The following is a 21,389-nucleotide window of genomic DNA, read 5'->3' as shown; positions in this document are numbered from 1 at the left end:
TTCTTGTGGGTATATTAAATGTTCTCCATAAAGCTCCTGTTGTTACTCTGAGAGTATTTTGGAGGTTTCAACATGATTACACAAAGACTATTTCATGTAATTTGCAGAAAGCAATATGCTGCCTTTTCTAAAAAAGATGTAAGATGGCATTCCCTCCTTCATCTTTCAAACAAGGCTTGCAAGTTAAATAGGGTGAGAAACATCATCTCCACTCTATGTATCATGAAGCTGAGCCTTAGAGAGATTCATCCATGGTGACCGATTTGAGATTCACTGCAGGGTTCCATGGTTCCGAAGTCCACACACTGAACTGTTACATATAATGTCTCTGTTCACCATGTGGGATTCCTCAAACCCTGGGTCTCCACAAAGCCCTCACCAAGAATACGTTTGAGAAACCATGCTATATCTAATTGTTAGGTAAGTTATGTAGCAACTAATGCTCTGTAGTTCCACCACAGGGTGCTTTTATCAGGATACAAAAGTGTAATCATTGTCATCACTTTGCTGAAACAACTCTTTTAGGCTCCTATCTGGCAAATTTTAAAATAATGTAGCATTTCAACTACACTAGTTAAATACTTTTTTTCTGAGAAGGCAGTCTTTTCGTGCTAATTCTTAGGTACCCAAAACTGCAAAATCTGTTTTGGTTATTCAATATCTTCATACTAGCTAAATGGATTTCACAAAGCAAAGAATCATTATCAGTCAAGGTCCTAGCCAAAAACAGAGGCCCAAATTTGATCATTTGATTAGAGATTATTGAAGGGTCTATTTATAATATTGTGTAGTCTGTAGGAAAGAGACAAGGGACAAGGGACAGTGTAGAATCCCAGGGCCTAGCTAGTAACAGCGGGACTCAATACCAATGCTTGACCTAAAAAGTGAGAAGTACAGGAGGCCCCCAGAACTTCAAAGGAGAGAATTGTGTGGAAAAGCTGCTTTGGCAGGAACGTAAACTTTGGTAAAGACACACAGCCGGATTTGGGAGGTCTCTCGAAGTCCCTTTCATGTCTTGCTGCATTGGCCAAACCTAGTTGGAAGCCAGAGGACAAGGCAGCTCACTGATGTCTGCTAGAGCGGCCAGTCTGTTGGGACACAGAGCAGAGAGGAGAAGGGTAGAGCATAGGTCTGGAGGGGCAAACAGAAGACATCTAGCATAGAAAGCCCAGTGTTGCATCAGAAAGAGTGTTGCGATTCAGAGGAATTCTTTTTGTTTGGAGTAAAGCATAACCTGGAGAGATGGTCCTGGAAGTAGAGACACAAACGAGAGGCCATTCGAGTTCTGGATAAATCAGAAACTGCTGAAATCCTCTTAACTGCTCACCATCCATTCTCTGTGATTTACCCACCTTCTCCACCTCTGTCCTTGGGACAATCTTTTTTCTTTTTCCTTCAGCCTCAAATCACCAGTAAATTTACGTACTCAGTATTTCATTTTCTCTGTCACTTCTTGCTCACCATTAATTACATTTTGCCTCACATTTCCCACCCACTCTGCTTTTTGGCCATGCTACCCTAAAGAGAAATAAAATATAAAAGACAGAGAGCACTTGGGGATTGCTCTGGAATAAGAGGCTATCCCAGAAGTGTTAAGATCAGAAAGTTTTATAAATAATATAGCATACAATTCTGCCATATTTTATTTGATAAATTTAGAGTTCTATTTATTAATAATAAAGTTCATCTTTGGGAAGCAATTATGTGATTTCTAAAATGTTGAAATGTATGTGTGAAAGTCTTTAAAATAGTCTGAAAAAATGACCCTTCACTTTTACAAGCATTAGGAAGCATTTTAGGAGAACTTATGAAAGTGGTGACAATTCAAAAGAGAACATATATGAAAAAATTACACTAAGAAAAATTTTTAGGTAGAAGTATATTAGAACAAACAAAATGAAAACAGTATAACCTAATATAATCCCTGTTTTCGGTTCCAGGGAGCAGAGCTTTAAAGTTCAATAAATGCCACATACTGTGCTTTTCCATCTTCTTGAATACGCCGACACACGACCAGAAGCCAATTTCATTACACTGACCCAATGTCCACACAGGGGATCTCTCTTGCTTTCTCCCTGTCTCTGTTTTGTTTGTCTTTCCCTTTCTCTTTCTTGTTCTCTGTCAAGATGTCTTTCTGACTTGTTTTCTCTTTCACTCATCTTTCTGGTCATTTAACAAATTGCAGTTCTATTACTGATTTTATTGAGTAATCAGGATTGAGTTTAGGAACTCCCTCTTTATGGTTGCAATAGATGAAATATGGATTTTTTTTTAAGTGAACTTGGGCCTAATTCTTTAATTCTTTTGGCAGGATGGGTTGACACCACTTCACTGTGCTGCACGAAGTGGGCATGACCAAGTGGTGGAACTTCTGTTGGAACGGGGTGCTCCCTTGCTGGCAAGGACTAAGGTGAGTCATTATGAGTAAGATGGGATCCTAAGAAATCTTTAAGTCACTTGATATATTATCTCTATTCTTTCTTAAATTGAAGCATCAGGCAAGCATTTTCTAGTTCTTTAATAATTGTGTGCTAGGAAAAAAAAATAATAATAATTGTGTGCTAGGAATAGGAATATGTATCAAACCACTTAAAAATTATTAAAATAAACAGATATATGCATTAAGATGTATTGAATGTGTGCCTTCAAGTTTTTTTCTATATTTTTACCTGTTATTCTTACTGCAGATGGAAATCCGAATACATCTGTATTTTAAATATAAATGAGAATATCTCTTAGATTCTGAGTCTAGATTTTTATGATTCAGATGACTATGAAACATATATAAAATTATCTTTTAAAGCAGAACAATTAGCAACACAAAATGAATCTTTTTGCTCATCCAATCTTTATCTCTTAGGCAATACTAATAAAAAGTAATTACTCAACAGTGGCATTGGTTGATTATGTTGAAGATTAGTAGAGGTGATTTGGAAAGCACAAGTTGCAATAGGCCACCTACGAAGAACTATTAAACAAGCATATTTTCTTTATGACATACTGCATCTAGCCCTTTTTCCTCTCGTTTTATCAATATGCTCAAACATGGGAGAAGCACTTTTCCATATACATGAACACCACACTGTGAGTTGGTTTGCTGAAGATTTTTCATTATCAAATGTATTTTAAATGCTTTTATTATTGTATAGTTCTCTATTATCCAACCCTACATTGTGTTATCAGAAAATATTTGAGACACGAATTGAAGATACTCATACAGAGCTGATTAATGTTATATGCAGCAACCTTGGATCCTTAAATACAACACAAAGTTAGACAAAGGGCACTTGTTATATTTTCTCCCTATTCCATTCCACCTCATACCACCGCCCCCCACAGAGTTGGTATCAACTAATGCTATTGCTAGGGTAAGCTGAAGAAACTAAGGCAATTGACACAAACAAATATTTTTCAATTTATATATAATTGAAATCATTTGAAACAAAACTAGCCCATACATTTAAGACATGTGTAGAATGAACTCAATTTGTAAAGATGTGCCCACATGCCATAAAAGAGTGGCTTCAAATCAGTAACATATGAAGAAGAGAAATAATTATCTGCATTATTTTTATTCTCATACCTATACTGTGAATGTTGTATAGATCTGTCTTTAAAATGCAACAATTTGGGCTGGGTAATGCAGAGATAATTATGGAAAGTTTTGATAAAGAAACATTGAAATTTAAATGGAAATAACAAAATTTCAGACCAATTATGTTACAACCAATACAAAAACCAATATCAAGTTGAAAATAGGCAGATATGCTTTACAAACCATAAAATAATCTTATCTGCAGAGTTTGCTTGTAATTGTCATGTCACTAATGAAGATGGCAGGTTACCTAGATGGAATTTTTTTTAATGTCTTTCCTGTAAAATCAAGTATCATTCAAATGTAAGGATCCTGCATAAGGGGTGTCTGAGTGTACAATTATATTCATGTATTCATGCATCCAACTATTATATAATATTGAGTAGATACAATTTGCCAGACAAGTGTTCTAGTCACTAAGGCACCATCAAGATGAATAATACAAAATCTTTTTTTTTTTTTTTTTTTGAGACAGAGTCTCACTCTGTCACCCAGGCTGGAGTGCAGTGGCGCCATCTCGGCTCACTGCAAGCTCCGCCTCCTGGGTTCACGCCATTCTCCTGCCTCAGCCTCCCGAGTAGCTGGGACTACAGGTGCCTGCCACCACGCCCAGCTAATTTTTTGTATTTTTAGGAGAGACGGGGTTTCACCCTGTTAGCCAGGATGGTCTTGATCTCCTGACCTTGTGATCCACCTGTCTCGGCCTCCCAAAGTACTGGGATTACAAGCATGAGCCACCACGCCCGGCCATAATACACAATCTGTAGCTGCAAGAAGCTCAGAAATTAGTGGGCATGTTAGAAAAAAAAAAGATAATTACAAAAAATAGAGATATGTATAGGGTAATAAACACAGAGAAGATGAACTAATCAGGTTGGAGTGAGGGGATACTGCTCTCTTGGGAGTGGAATAGGTGCCTAATGCTAGACTATTCTCCCTCCCCTTCTGTATTAGTCTGTTTCACGCTACTGATAAAGACATACTTGAGACTGGGCAATTTACAAAGAAGTTTAATGGATTCACAGTTCCACCTGGGGAGGAACTCACAATCACGAGGCTGAGGAGGCTTCACAATCATGGCAGAAGGTGAAAGGCACATCTCACATGGTGGCAGACAAGAGAAGAAAATGAAAACCAAGTGAAAAGGCTTTCCCCTTATAAAACCATCGGGTCTTATGAGACTTATTCACTACCACGAGAATAGTATGGGGGAAACCGCCCTCGTGATTCAGTTATCTCCCACTGGGTCCCTCTCACAACATAAGGGAATTATGGGAGCTACAATTCAAGATGAGATTTGGGTGGGGACACAGCCAAACCATATTACCTTCCATAAAAACTCCTAGTTTTAAATCACCCATTCTTTCTTCTGAAGCAACTATCTAAGTGTCACCCCCCTCATTCTTTGTCAATTCTAGCTCTCAGCAAACTGTGACTCCTCACCACAACCCCTTCTTATTCTTGGTGACTTTAATGATCTTGATTAGAGCAGTAAATAATTCTTCTAGTTGGCCTCTCAGTTAGGTAACTGTAAACCCTCTATCTATTTCTGTGTCTAACTTCACACTTGCCAGCCCCTCCTATGTTTCAGCTCACTCTCTTCAGAACCCCAATTCCGAAATTCTTTTATTTGCTTGGTCCTTCAGTCATAGTTTCACTCTTCCTCATTCACATCATGCCCTTACCTCTGCCCAGCACAAATTTCATAGTCATTTATGCTACTCCCTCACATATTTATACTACCTACATTTCACTCAATTAAATTCAACTCACATTCATGCAACCAAATGTGGCTACAGGAAACACCCAGCCACACTAACTGTGCTCATTTTAGATTCATGATCACTAACCTCAAGTCAGCTGGTAATGCTGCCTGACAATCTCACTCTATTTTCTAAGTCTGTTCACTCTCGATCCCTGCTATCTGACCAGTCTATATTTTCTTCAAACTTCTTAGACTTCTTTCCTTGTCTTCATTTCCCATAACACTGAGAGAATTCAAGCAATTGGAATATAATTTCCAGAGACTCCTACCTCCATATCTATCCATATCTACCCAGTGACATGACTTGGAGCCCATGTAGTCTACATTCTCTCCTGTTACTATCATCTGGTGTGATTGCTTGGTCCTGTCCTCTCAAAACACTTTCTTTATTTACCTTCTGGAACATTACATTCTTCTGACTTTCCTTCTGTTTTCCTAGCTGCCACTTCTCAGTCTCCTTTGCTAGTTCCTCCTCATCTCTCAGGTCTCTGAATGTTAGAACCTCCAGAGCTCAGTCTTTGTATCTTTTCTCCATCGACACTCACTTGCTATGAAATCTCATGCAGTTCTATCTTTAAATAGTACCTGTATGCTGGTGCCATGAGTGTGCATCTCCAGAATTCCATATGTAGATGTCAGCTCCCCATTGCCACTTGGATGTCTCCTGGGCATCTCAAATTTAGTAAGCTCAAAAATTAAGCACTGGATATAATACCCACCCCTCAACCCAATCTTCCTGTTATCTTTCTTATCTCAACAAATGGCCATCTAATTTTTTTAGTTTCTCAGGCCAAATACCTCATGTCATGTTGGACTCTTCTTTTTCTCACTTTCCACATTCTGTCACCAAACACTGTCACCTCTTCCTTCAAAATGTATCACTAAGCAGCTTGCCAACAATCTCATTACCACCACTCTGGTCCAGATCACCATCAACCCTACCTGGAGGACTGCAAGAGGCCCCAACTTACTTCCCTTCTTTTGCATTTTGTCCATATAGTCTATTCTCAGCACAGCAGCAAGAGTAATCCTGTTGCCCTAAATCTTCCAAAGGCAACCCATGTATCTCTGAGTAAAATTCAAACCTGCAAGATCTCTTACCTCTTTGAATTCCTCCTCTTATCCATCCTCCTCATTCACTTGCCTTAAACCACATTCTTCTCCTTACTGATTATTGATACCTATCATGCCAGTTATAATCCTAACACAATATATTTGTACTTGCCTTTTCTCAGCCTTAAGTGTTTTTCCCCCAAGTCAACAAGACTGGCTCTCTTACTTCCTTCATGTCAAAACTCACCTTCTCAGTGAGGCCATTTCTGGACATCCAATCAAAATTGCACTCACGTACACCAACTCCCTAGGCCATTCTGTGTTTTTGTTTTCTCCTTTCCATTGATAGGCCATCCAACATACTATATACTTTAATTCTTATTGTTTTTAAATTGTATGTCTGTCTTCCACACTAGAATGTAAGCTCGATGGAGACAGGGGTTTCCTGTCGTGTTCCCTGCTGTATCCAAAGCACTTGAACAGGGCTTGAGTAGGTGCTAAGTAAATATGTGTAAAATCAACAAAAGATTAGATGATGAATATTTTATTTTCCACATAAATAACCTTCAAACAGGTAAAACAGCATCAATGAATGATAATTTTTCAAAGAAACATGCAACACTCCAGTTCAAACATCGTCAAGGCTTGAATTTCTTCTACACTTTGCAATTATCTTCCCCTCAATGCATAAATACTTCTCATCAGCCTGTTGCTCTTTTCTAAACTTATTTAATGAACTTCTAAATATGAAAGCAATAATTATGAATGAAGATTATTTCAAAATATATGAATAATTTGTAAGTCACATATACTCTACCACAATTAAGAATTAATATATTTGTTTTTGTTGTCCCTCACTGTTGAAATCACCTTCCTTGTTGAGAATATTGGACGGGGGGCCTTTTCTGGTAAAATATCCACATACAATTTCTGCCTTGTTGAATGTAATGACTGCCAAACTGGATACTTGGCCAACAATCCTTTTTCTAGTGGCCATGTTTGCATTGGTATTAAGAAAAGACAATAGTCCCATCTCTTTCATAGGCAAATTGTTTTTTTAAATTTAGTTTTTTCCTAAGTTTACATATTGTTTCCTGACAGTTTATTTATTTCGCTTTAAAAAAAATGACAGTCTTACCGAGTCTGATGAACAGTGCATTATCCTGCTTTCTTGTGTTCCTGCTGTTGACCTTGTTCTAGAATTAAGGCTAAAGCTGTTTTGTCCATATTAATGATGACGAATTTAGATTATCCTCAAATGTAAAAGTTGTGAGGTCATTGGTACATGGCCCACATTTGCCTCACACTCTTCTAGCCCTTACCTACCTGTTTTCTCCAAGACCAATTCAAGTAGTTTCCTAATACTATAGGTAAAAGGAATCGTAAAATTTCAGAGGAATATGGATCTAAAAGATGATCAAAGTTTCCATACCTCCCTGACCCGCCCACTTGCTTCTCATTCACCCACTTCCCTCTGTATTTATAAGAAATGCAGGCAGAGACATTAAATGAATGCAGACTGCTATGCATGGAGTTGGATACAAATAACTTAAGCATTAGCTATTATCTATTTTTCTGTATTTAATATTACCCTAATAACTGTAAAATCAGGCTAAATTGCCACACATACCATTCATGACAGACATACTAATTTGCATTTTTGTCTATGGTAGCATAATTATGAAATTAAATTATCTCTTAGTGTTCATCTCTACGAAATATAGTCTGCTATATATTCTGATGTCAAATGGAAATTATTTTTTCCCCTGCCACTAACTGTGTTAGAGATCAAGAATCAACTTTGCTGTATTTTGGAACCTGAAAATAATGGGAAAAAAATGCACATTATTTTGTTTTCTTTTAATGTGCAGAATGGGCTGTCTCCACTACACATGGCTGCCCAGGGAGACCACGTGGAATGTGTGAAGCACCTGTTACAGCACAAGGCGCCTGTTGATGATGTCACCCTAGACTACCTGACAGCCCTCCACGTTGCTGCGCACTGTGGCCACTACCGTGTAACCAAACTCCTTTTGGACAAGAGAGCCAATCCGAACGCCAGAGCCCTGGTAAACTTGGCCCAGTCCACATTAACTGAATACAGATTGAGACAAACAAACCCACATTCATTGACCAACATGCATACACCAGCAATGCATGGTTACAGATACGTAGTTAATCCTGCTAAATTTGTCACTCTTCACAATCAGCCTGTCTACTTCGTACGTTCATTATTTGCTAGCAAATGCTGGTGAGCAAAGATGTATTTAAGAGAACACCAATATAACATTTCTGAAACTAGTGAGTTGCAAACAGATAGATATGAAACCTTTGGAGTGATAAGCAGTTTTAAATGGAAAATAGAAGTTGAAAAATAGGAAATTACAAAATAAATTCTAGATATCTCTAGATAAAGTTAGAACATGAGTGTGAAAGTTGAATTTATTAATCTCTTTTTGGAAAAAAAAATTAATGGTGAATATATTTGACTATGTAAGGGGGTATAAAATGTAAGCCTATGAAGAGTTCCCTTGAAAATTTTCATTGTCGACTTGATTACTCAACCATAGGCTAATAGAAAAGCTATGTCTAGTGTGTTACTGCTTCAGGGAGCATTTTATATATACCATTTCAGGAATTGCTCAAGAGAAAACTGCAAGAGGCTGTCCCTAGAGCAGCTTTATGTCTCCCCAGTTCTGATATTGAATAAATCTTCCTTGCTTCACTTATTTTCTAACAATAATCATTGGAAGTATTAGACACGTACTAATTTATGCCTCTTGTGTCCTAATTCTCAAACTAAAAGTAAATCCTTTTTTCTATATGTTTACATGGTTTGTGTCTGTTAAAATTGGTCTTCAGATGATCAGTATTTAAGCTGAGAAACCATCATTAGAATCATCAAATATTAAAAATGATTTTTATGAGAATTTTTCCATTGGAATCAATTTATTGATAATTACATGGGAAGTGAATATATTTTCCAGATTATGTGTAATTATGTGAAAACATTCATTTTGTCTAGGGAGTCAAAAACATTAATTTTTAATTGGATAGTGGTCAATAAGCTTATAAAATATCACAGCCTGTTAATTGCAAATATTTTAAGTGCTGCATGTGCATGTGGCTATTTTTATCTGGCATGTTGTATAGCTCATGAACAGGGGAAATGACTTAACCACTTAATTATGTTTATCACTCTATTGTGAAAAATAAGAAGTCATCAGCTTAAGTAAGACCATATGCTTTCCTGAGAAGTGCTAGTGTGTATAAACGTTGACTGATGATTGGTCCATGTTGGGACATGCAAAATTGTTAGCTGGCAGAATAGACATAACAAAGGAACATTGTTGAAATTTAAAAAACTATAATACATGATGAGTAAGCGCGGAGCCATTTAACACATTTTACTTAATTTGTCCCAATTCCTGGGTATTAGCCTAGTTCGCCAAGTTAGAAAGTACCTGACAGACTTCTTCCCCACATTTCTTTACCTCTAGAGCTACCTCCTTGCATTTATCCCAGAAATTCTCCATACATTACATGAAAATATTCAAGAACTTAACAGTCATTTCTTTATACAATAAAATTTATCTGATTGGCATATATGTTATAAAAATGATGTAAAGATATAGCTTCTGTATGTAAAAATGATCAACATAATGATTTCTGCTGACTTGAAATATGCCCTTTATAAAGAAAGTGGTAGCAAAGTTGAAATATTTCTTACAAAGCCAGTATATTAGATTTTTTAAGTAGGTGAATAATTCTTATGCTCCGAGAAATGGCCCTTCAGAAAAATATGTGCTTATCTTCAATTCATCTTCAAGTCATTTAATAACTGGGACAATCAATATACCTTAAAACATCCTAGAACTTCTAAAATATAATTGCTTCTCTGTTTTTCTTTATTGAAAGAGAAGAACCGTGTATTTTTCTTCACTTTTGTTTTCTCTGTAACCACACAAACAGAATTATGTACAGGCCCACCACACATAAGTGAAGTTCAGTGCCTACAGGAACACATCACCATTTTTCTTTCCAAATTCCAACACCTACAGGGATTGAAGAAATGGTAATATTATGTGACGATGTAACATTATTGCCTGCAATGTGCCAGCATGGTGTTGTGTGAGAATTGTTTCTGCATGTTTTCAACTAACTTGATTGTCTTTTGCACAGAATGGTTTTACTCCACTGCACATTGCCTGCAAGAAAAACCGCATCAAAGTCATGGAACTGCTGGTGAAATATGGGGCTTCAATCCAAGCTATAACAGAGGTAGAAAAATGTTTTAGCTAGTCACAAAGCATTCCTTCTCTTACTCCTTCCTCCCTTTCCTTTTTCTCATCTTCTGTCCTCTTCACTCAAGTTTTATTTATCTGAAGAAGCCCCAAAGCCCCACCGGTGCAGAGGAGTAAAACTGCTGTTGCTTTGTTTCGCAGTCTGGCCTCACACCAATACATGTGGCTGCCTTCATGGGCCACTTGAACATTGTCCTCCTTCTGCTGCAGAACGGAGCCTCTCCAGATGTCACTAACATTGTGAGTATGGCTTGGGTCAGAATAACCCCAGGGAGAAAGAGCGAGAGGAACAGAGATTGTGGGTGTGTGTATGTGTGTTTGTGTGTATGTCATCAAAGTAAGCAACCAAGCTTTGAGAAGGGCCCTTGTAATAATATATTATTGAAATAATCACCAGAACTTCACTGAAAAGAACCTGGATAGGATAAGAGGTGTTATAAAGTAAAATGGAAGCTATGAAGTGAGACAGCTTAAGACTCTGGGTGTAGGTGGATTGAACATGCATCTTAAATGCATTTATTAAAACAAAATACATTTTAAAAGCTCCTCTGAAACTGAATGGATAATTGGTTCGAATAGAATCTTCAGGGCTCAACCTAGTTGCTTGAGGGAATTGTATTCCAGGCAATTTTCACAGAAACATCAAATCATTACCATAATTAATCTTAACAAAAGATTAACCAGAGATAGATCAATATCAGAGACTTTTACTTGTTGTCAAACTCTTCCTTCTTCAATTACATGGATTTCCCATTTTGTGACATTACATTGATTTTTACTTTTGATTTGATCTGATTTGCTAGAGTGGAGGCTTCTCTTAGCTGAAAGTTATACCACATATCCTGGAATGAATATTGGTCTCCAGACCACTTTCATTCAATCAACAAGTACTGGATGTCTCAGAATTTTTCTATGTAATCTAAATTAGGATTTTCACTTCTCATTTCTTTGTATATCTCTCATTTTCTTGGATTTTTCCCCTTTAAACTTTGGTCATTGTATCAGGATAGATCATTGAATGCAAATGTTCTCCTGAGCAAGAGAACTTCCTTGCACAAGGTGCAGGCATGTATTTGAAGTTCAAGAAGGGCTAGTAGAGTATTGAGATTCACTTGTGCACCAGAAATAACTCTCTCAAAATAAATATTAGTGCTTATTATTAAAATGAGCTATGTTTTCAAAAGCAATTGATTGGCACTTGTTGCTAATTTTTGGCATCTCATTCCATTTAAGCTGTGAAAGAGAATGTCCAATTTCACTTTTTATTTGTATTCCCTCTCATATTTCTTTTTTTCTGTATTTCACACACCGTTTCCACAGTGAAGTTTCTGATGGCTAGGAAAATCCATTGTGAGAATTAATTCAATTGATTTTAAAAATTATTTAATACTCTCTCCATGTTATTCAGTAATTGGAGCATAAAATCATTGAAGAATTTAAAGTCTATATTTATAAGTTTTCTTAATTATAGCTTATTGGTCCTAAGGTCATAATATTATATGCCAATCTTTATTTACTCCATTAGACATAAGAGTAATTTCACAATGTGCCAACATAAGTTTAATTTCTAGTCATTCTTAGAACTTTAAAAGCAATCATCATCCCCCCCCTTTTTTTTTTTGAGATGACTACCTGTTTTTTTGTTTTTTTTAAATTGAGACCTGAACAGACTTACTTACAGGCCAGTAACTTTAAAACAAAAAACAAACAACAACAACAACAAACAACAAAAGAAACAAGCAAAAAACCTCTGTGTTCTTGCCCACCTTTTCCTTTTTTGTCTCCACCTTTTCTTATTTGCATTCCAATGCCTATAGGATCAGAGGAGCAATAGTGACATTGTTACAATATGTTATCACATTATAATGATAACATGTACAAGAATATTCTGTGGATTGCTTGATTGCAATCCCCTAAATTAATCTCTTTTAGTGGAGATTTTTACAAAATCTTCAAAGAATAATCCATATAAAATGGTTGTGGAATTTGTGGCCACTCTTACTTTGCATCTTCACTGACCAATTCCAAATCTTCAGATGGTTATGGAGTTATACTCCCTTCTGTTAAAAAAGTTATATGGGGTACATATATTTTCAAATAAACATAAAATATTAATTGAAACAAACAATTTTGACATGTTTTTCAGGTTGTTGAAGACTTTCAAATTGGACAATCGTTATATTAAACTTTAGCTTCCAACTGTTAGTCATTTAAAGTTCTTCATTTTATCTGTTCATTTGTCCATTATATTATCTTTCCATCCAGCTCCCTCAAAACAAATTCTTGAGAGGGGCACATGCCAATATAATTTCCGTGTTTTCTAGTTATGTTTTGTAAGATATGTCCTTCAGGAAGCAGATACCTATTGATAGGATTGCCAGGTAAAATATAGGACTCTCAGTTAAATTTAAATTTCAGATGAAAAATAAACTTTTGTATATGACCCATGCAATAGTTAAGACATAGCAAAATAATTATTTGTTGTTTGTCTGGAATTAAAATTTAACTGGCTGCCCTGTACTTTTAATTGCTAAATCTGGCAATCCTACATTTAGAGGAATTTAACTTTCTCTAGCAATGGGATGCCTGTGAAGTTGTGTTTTCTCAGAACATGAGGATATAGCTACTGGATCCAAAATTCTTTGCAAGTTGATGAAGAAACCGTGTGAACACTGACTGCCTGCTTGCTGTGTCAGAGTTGGTCACTTCCTGACTCTAAAACACCCCACCCTTGGAGCCTTTGTGTGTTGCCTGAAATCATGTTGCATTTTTGAATGCAATGCTATTTGTTGTGCTTCGATGCTTTTCAACTTGATGCGCCCAAAGTGGAAGTCAATGTAGCCCTGTCAGCAGAGTCAGTTTTAACAACTGAGAAGAGTGGCATGAAACTTAGTACCTGCTTTGGACATGAGCATACCCATTCTCTTGCTAGTCTTGTTTTTGCCTGAAAATTCACTCCAAGTGTGAGGTGTACCAGTAACTCAATCACGTATAGACATTTTTTTTTAACTGAAAATCTCCTTTTCCAGAAGGTTTATTAGTACGCTTTGAAACTTAGAATGCTGAACTGCCAATTACAACACATCCATAATCCAAAGTATTCATCAATAACCATAGGAATAGAAAACTAAGCATTTTAACAACTATCAAGAAAGAATGCAAGGTCTTACAAAGTTTTATCTTCCTTCCCATAAGAAATCAGTGGACTAATGGTAAAGTTCACACATTATATTATGCTTAAAAACTTCCCCCAATCCTTAAATTTCATTAGCTTGAGATAAGAAAGACAAGGCTATTAAATAAAATAGGGTGCCTGACAATCAAGAAATGGAAATTATTTATTACAACAATATATCCTGACCTTCATTTTCTTATTTATTTTTATATATAAACAATGGTAATATTAATATAAAAGACGATTAAGGGCAACTTACAGTAGAAGTCTATTATGCCAGAGGCATTATGATAATAATTAAACAAGACCATTATTATAAAGTGGAGAGACCATGTATGTGTTTATACATAACCTTTGTTTGAATTTAAGCCTTAGTGCTTTAAATTAGATTCTATATCTAACTCATCAATTTCAAGTGTGTAAAACCCATAAAAAAAACTTAAGTATAAAGTAAAGGCTTTAGAAATATTGGCCAGTATTGGAAACATTACAGATTTTGAAAGCCCCTTATTGATAAAGCTTGGCTTAAAAAATAAACATGAAGGCCAAGCATGGTGGCCTGTAATTCTAGCTACTTGGGAGGCTGAGGCAGGAGAATCACTTGAACCAAAGAGGCGGAGGTTGCAATGAGCCGAGATTGCACCACTGCACTCCAGCCTGGGGGACAGAGAGAGACTTTGTCTCTACATAAATAAATAAATAATAAAGATGAAAATTTGTCATTGTGTAGGAATTCCTGGGACCTCTTTGACTTTTAACTTCTTATAAGGAAATTTATTCTTATCGTCATTTCTACCAAAATTAGTAAAATTGCTAGCCTTTTATCAGACCTAGAAATAGCATAAAGATTTGAGGAGTATTGTTTTTGTTTTTCTGAGACACGACCTTGCCCTGTCACCCAGGCTGGAGTACAGTGGGCAAGATCATGGCTCACTGCAGCCTCAACCTCCTAGGCGCAGGCTGTCCTCCTGCCTCAGCTTCCCAAGTAGCTGGAACTACAGGCATGCACCACCATGCCTGGCTAATTTATTTATTTATTTTTTTGGAGAAGCGATCTTGTGGTGTCTCCCATGCTTTTCTTGAATGCTTGGCTTCAAGCAATACTCCTGCCTTGTCCTCCCAAATGCTGGGATTACAGGCTTGAGCCACTGCAACTGGTCTTGTTTTGTTTTGTTTGAATACCATCGGCCCTATGTATCAGTAGCTTCTGTATGTGTGGGTTCTAAATCCATGGATTTAATCAATCTTGGATTGAAAATATTTGAAAAAATAAAAATAAAAAACTACAATAAAAAATAACACAAAAATTTTTAAAAAGTACAGTATAACAACTATATAGCATTTACATTGTGTTAGGTATTACAAGTAATATAGAGCTGAATTATACAGGATTATGTGCATAGGTTACATGCAAATACTACACCATTTTATATAAAGTACTTGAGCATCCATGTATTTTGGTATTGGTGGGGGAAACAGGGGACCTGGAACCAATCCCTCACCAATACAGAGGGACAACTGTAGTTAGAAGATTTTAGCCTTGCTGGGCACGGTGGCTCACACCTGTAATCCCAGCACTTTAGGAGGCCGAGGCAGGTGGATCACTAGGTCAGGAGTTCAAGACCAGCTTGACCAACATGATGAAACCCTGTCTCTACTAAAATTACAAAACTTAGCTGGGCATGGTGGCAGGCACCTATAATCCCAGCTACTCGGGAGGCTGAGGCAGGAGAATTGATTGAACCCAGGAGGCCGAGGCTGCAGTGAGCCAAGATCATGCCACTGCACTCCAGCCTGGGCAACAGAGCAAGATTCTGTCTCAAAAAAAAAAAAAAAGAAGATCTTAGCCTCATCTATTTAGAGACAGGTTTTAAATGATATAGAAAACAAGTTAGAAATCATGATTGTCTGTGCAGGGGGGAAAAATCTTGCCATACATCTAAAGTCTGAAGATAAATATTAGCATTCCAATGATACATCATTTTATAAAAGAGCATACTCCAGATACATTTACTTTACAAAAGTCTAAATCTGTTATCAGAAAATAAGCCCATTAGAGGATAAATGAGTCATCAACAAAGAAGAGAAAATTAGAGTAGATACCAATTTAGTGCTTTCACAATCAAATCATTTGACATGAATTTCTCATAACTTCAAAAGAAATGGGTCTCTAAAATACTGAGAAAAAATTAACATACTGAGAAAAAATTAACTGTGAAATATGTGCCAAATTAAAGTTCACCTTAAAGTTTCTAGATTTAAGGGTTTGTTGTACAAGGAATCAGAAGAAATTATTCACTGCAGTTTGTCAATTACTACAACCAAATTTAAAATCAATTTAATTTGGAATGGTTTACTTTACTTGGTTGAAATCAGGCTTATTTTCTAGAACAGTTGTGGTAAATCAATCTGTAATAATTTTTATAACCAATATCTTATTCTAACTGTAAAATTACTTGAGTGAATGAAACCCTGCCTTCTTTAGAACTACATATGGTTTTAAAATATGCTGATTTTTAAAAACCTCTCTCTTAGAGACAGTAGAGTAAAATAACCTGCTACTTGATGAGAAAATTCTCTTAATCAAACCCTTGTTCTTCATGCTACACCTAAAGCCACCCATTCCCAACAAGTGTGTCATATTTTGGTGTAGGACAAAGATACTTGAGGCATGATGCATGGCCTACCTCAACAGATGACGCTGCTGACAGTCACTTTATTCATCTTTCAGTGGCTCTCTCAAACAACTGTCTATAATTAAATATGCTCATTAATCTTAAATAGGGGACCTCCTGGGCAAATCAAATTTCTTGTCTGATCCGTTTTTGTCTAGTCTCATAACACAAAAAAATCAGATACAAAATAATATTTCGGAAGTAAATTTTGAATCTTGAAATGATTTATTTATGGTACAAGTGGTGTTAATTTTTTGCGACGTGTTGATCTTCAGCATCTAGTTTCTCACTGAAATAGATTCCAGTTGTGATCACATAGTTAAGTGAGACAATGACAGATTTTTAGGTTTTTAGGGTAAAAGAAACTTCATCACCAAAATCAATTTAAAGGGATGCTTAAGCGGCTGATTGTGAAGTTAAACAACTCAAGAGTATCCTGGATGTTCGGATAAATTTACTACTTTGTCATGGACTTAAAAAAAAATAAAATAAACATTTGTTTTATCCTTGTAAAGATGGACAAGAAAAATACAAAAATTAGCTGGGCGTGGTGGCATGCACCTGTATTCCCAGCTACTCGGGAGGCTGAGGCAAGAGAATCCCTTGGACCCTGGAAGTGGAGGTTGTGGTGAGCCGAGATGTTGCCATTGCACTCCAGCCTGAGCAACAAGAGTGAAACTTTGTCTCAAAAAAAAAAAAAAGATACAAATCTATATTTTCCAGACTAAATAATTATGACTTTTCATAGGTTTCTTAAATCCTTGGATATATTGCTGAATTTCACAAAAAGGGACAACTTTATTCTTTACCATCCAGAGCAGTGGGTTAATTTATGATTTAATGATCTTTGTTCCCTGGCAGCGTGGTGAGACGGCACTACACATGGCAGCCCGAGCCGGGCAGGTGGAAGTGGTCCGATGCCTCCTGAGAAATGGTGCCCTTGTTGATGCCAGAGCCAGGGTAGGTACTGGTGCCCTGAGGTTCTCTTCTATCGCGGCGCATGAGTTTCATCCTTAAGAGAGGATGTTGCCCTTCAGTTCCTTGATTTGGAAATACCAAGGACTGTAAGTGAAAGGATCAATTCAATAGCAGTTTTCCAGGAAAAAAAAGAAACATTATTTAAGCAATTACACACTATGAAAAATGCACCCGAATTTCAGAAACATTAACATTTGAAAAAATGTACAACTTATCATCTAAGAAATACATCATTGACTGATATTTTAATACTTTTTTAACTTCGGAAAGCACTTTCTCATATCTCTTTATTTTCATGAATTTTAAAATTTAACCTAAAGTATTTAGATGCTATACATATTAAAATTTATTTCTTACCACTTAAACCAATCACAGTTCCACAGTCATCCCTCACTAGTTACATAAAAACAAGTTATTCTCAAAGTTTTAATGTTTTCCCTTCATCTGTTTGCCTTCCCTCCTTTTTATGATATTTACTTTTCTTCTTACTCTGATTTTACAAATTTAGACATTCTGTATTTCCACAATTCCAAAATAGAATTTGGGCACTGAAGATTGCTTGATCAGACTTGTCCTGTTTCTAATAGCTTCTAATTCCCTCACAAGTTTCTTTTTCCTTCTTTTTCTGTTTTTAAATCTTACTTCCCAATTTATTTTCTCATCTTCCTTTACATGGAATACACCAGAATACACTGAATACACTATCAATATACTGTACCTTCTATTTCCTTTTCCATGTTGTTTGGTTAACTTTTGCACTGACATCATTGAGATTCTCATGTTAAATAATTTCCCTCCTTCTTCAATATTTGATATACCTAAGTTAGAACTCATTTCAGTTTGAGTTGTACCATTATAATACAGTGTTATCTTGGAATGAAAGCATCTGGCTATGGTCATATAAATTGTAAGTGATTTCAGGCAAGTCACTTCACTTTCAAGTCTTTCTTTATTATTATACTTTAAGCTCTGGGATACATGTGCAGAATGTGCAGGTTTGTTACATAGGTATATATGTGCCATGGTGGTTTGCTGCACCCATCAACCCATCATCTACATTAGGTATTTCTCCTAATGCTATTTCTCCCCTAGTCCCCTACCCGCTGACAGACTCCAGTGTGTGATGTTCCCCTCCCTGTGTCCATGTGTTCTCATTGTTCAGCTCCCTCTTATGAGTGAGAACATGCAGTGTTTGGTTTTCTGTTTTTGTGTTAGTTTGCTGAGAATGATGGTTTCCAGCTTCATCCATATCCCTGCAAAGGACATGAACTCATTCTTTTTAAAGGCTGCATAGTATTCCATGGTGTATGTGTGCCACATTTTCTTTATCCAGTCTATCATTGGTGGGCATTTGGGTTGGTTCCAAGTCTTTGCTATTGTGAATAGTGCTGCAATAAACATATGTGTGCGTGTGTCTTTATAGTAGAATGACTTATAATCCTTTGGGTATATACCCAGTAATGGGATTGCTGGGTCAAATGGTATTTCTGGTTCTAGATCCATGAGTAATTGACACATTGTCTTCCACAATGGTTGAACTAATTTACACTTCCACCAACTGTGTAAAAGTGTTCCTATCTCTGCCAGGCACAGTGGCTCATGTCTGTAATCCTAGCACTTTGGGAGGCTGAGGTGAGCAGATCAGCTGAGGTTGGGAGTTTGAGACCAGCCTGACCAACATGGAGAAACCTTGTCTCTACTAAAAATACAAAATTAGACTGGTATGGTGGCATATGCCTATAATCCCAGCTGCTCAGGTGGCTGAGGCAGGAGAATCACTTGAACCCGGGAGGCGGAAGTTGCGGTGAGCTGAGATCATGTCATTGCACTCCAGCCTGGGCAACAAGAGCGAAACTCCATCTCAAAAAAAAAAAAAAGCATTCATATCCTCTCCAGCATCTGTTGTTTCATGACTTTTAAATGATCACCATTCTAACTGGCATGAGACGGTATCTCATTGTGGTTTTGATTTGCATTTCTGTAGTGACCAGTGATTATGAGCTTTTTCTCATATGTTTGTTAGCCACATAAATGTCTTCTTTTGAGAAGTGTCTGTTCATATCCTTTGCCGACTTTTCAATGGGGTTGTATGTTTTTTCTTGTACATTTGTTTAAGTTCCTTGTTGATTCTGGATGTTAGCCCTTTGTCAGATGGATAGATTGTAAAAATTTTCTCCCATTCTGTAGGTTGCCTGTTCACTCTGATGATAGTTTCTTTTGCTGTACAGAAGCTCTTTAGTTTAATTAGATCCCATTTGTCAATTTTGGTTTTTGTTGCCATGGCTTTTGGTGTTTTAGACATGAAGTCTTTGCCCATGCCTATGTCCTGAATGGTATTGCCTAGTTTTCTTCTAGGATTTTTATGGTTTTAGGTCTTACATTTAAGTCTTTAATCCATCTTGAGTTAATTTTTGTATAAGGTGTAAGACAGGGGTCCAGTTTTAGTTTTCTGCATATGGCTAGCCAGTTTTCCCAACACCATTTATTAAATAGAGAATCTTTTTCCCATTGCTTGTTTCTGTCAGGTTTGTCAAAGATCAGATGGTTGTAGATGTGTGGCATTTTTTTTGAGGCCTCTGTTCTGTTCCATTGGTCTATATATCTGTTTTGGTACCAGTACCATGCTGTTTTGGTTACTGTAGCCTTGTAGTATAGTTTGAAGTCAGGTAGCATGATGCCACCAGCTTTGTTCTTTTTGCTTAGGATTGTCTTGGTCATATGGGCTCTTTTTTTGGTTCCATATGAAGTTTAAAGTAGTTTTTTCTAATTCTGTGAAGAAAATCAATGGTAGCTTGATGGGGATAGCATTGAATCTATAAATTTCTTTGGGCAGTATGGTCATTTTCATGATACTAATTCTTCTTATCCATGAGCATGGAATGTTCCTCTATTTATTTGTCTTCTCTTATTTCCTTGAGCAGTGGTTTGTAGTTATCCTTGAAGAGGTCCTTCACATCCCTTGTAAGTTGTATTCCTAGGTATTTTATTCTCTTTGTAGCAATTGTGAATGGGAGTTTACTCATGATTTGCCTCTCTGTCTATTATTGCTGTACAGGAATGCTTGTGATTTTTGCACCTGGATGTTGTATCCTGAGACTTTGCTGAAGTTGCTTATCAGCTTTAGGAGATTTGGGGCTGACATGATGGGGTTTTCTAAATATACAGTCCTGTCATTTGCAAACAGAGACAATTTGACTTCCTCTCTTCCTATTTGAATACGCTTTATTTCCTTCTCTTGCCTGATTGCCCTGGCTAGAACTTCCAATACTATGTTGAATAGGAGTGGTGAGAGAGGGCATTCTTGTCTTGTGCCACTTTTCAAAGGGAATACTTCCAGCTTTTGCCAATTCAGTATGATATTGGCTGTGGGTTTGTCATAAATGGCTCTTATTATTTTGAGATATGTTCCATCAGTACCTAGTTTATTGAGAGCTTTTAGCATGAAGGGATGTTGAATTTTATCAAAGTTTTTTCTACATCTATTGAGATTATCATGTAGTTTTTGTCATTGGTTCTGTTTATGTGATGGATTACATTTATTGATTTGCATATGTTGAACCAGTCTTGCATCCCAGGGATGAAGCTGACTTGATTGTGGTGGATAAGCTTTTTGATGCGCTGCTGGATTTGGTTTGCCAGTATTTTATTGAGGATTTTCGCATTGATGTTCATCAGGGATATCAGCCTGAAATTTTCTTTTTTTGTTGTGTCTCTGCCAAGTTTTGGTATCAGGATGATTCTGGCCTCATAAAATGAGTTATGGAGGAGTCTCTCTTTTTCTATTGTTTGGAAAAGTTTCAGAAGGAATGGTACCAGCTCCTCTTTGTACCTTTGGTAGAATTTG

General features: G+C 36.7%; 1 protein-coding gene across 38 annotated transcripts in view; it reads left to right on the top strand.

Annotated features, from left to right (window-relative positions):
* The window catches only part of ANK2 (ankyrin 2), a 719,880-nt gene that overhangs the window by 581,418 nt on the left and 117,073 nt on the right, over positions 1–21,389 (top strand). For 36 of the 38 annotated variants that reach the window (XM_055274818.1, XM_055274814.1, XM_055274796.1 and 33 more), the window contains 5 exons: positions 2,312–2,410; positions 8,285–8,482; positions 10,596–10,694; positions 10,859–10,957; positions 17,429–17,527. In XM_055274818.1, the coding sequence (XP_055130793.1) occupies positions 2,312–2,410; positions 8,285–8,482; positions 10,596–10,694; positions 10,859–10,957; positions 17,429–17,527 (594 nt within the window). The remainder of the gene's footprint in view (positions 1–2,311; positions 2,411–8,284; positions 8,483–10,595; positions 10,695–10,858; positions 10,958–17,428; positions 17,528–21,389) is intronic. The other 2 variants (XM_055274823.1, XM_055274824.2) reach the window with 1 other exon arrangement.

This window comes from Symphalangus syndactylus, chromosome 4 (genome assembly GCF_028878055.3).
Source record: "Symphalangus syndactylus isolate Jambi chromosome 4, NHGRI_mSymSyn1-v2.1_pri, whole genome shotgun sequence".
NCBI lineage: Eukaryota > Metazoa > Chordata > Mammalia > Primates > Hylobatidae > Symphalangus > Symphalangus syndactylus.
This window is presented reverse-complemented; position numbering and strand designations above follow the sequence as displayed.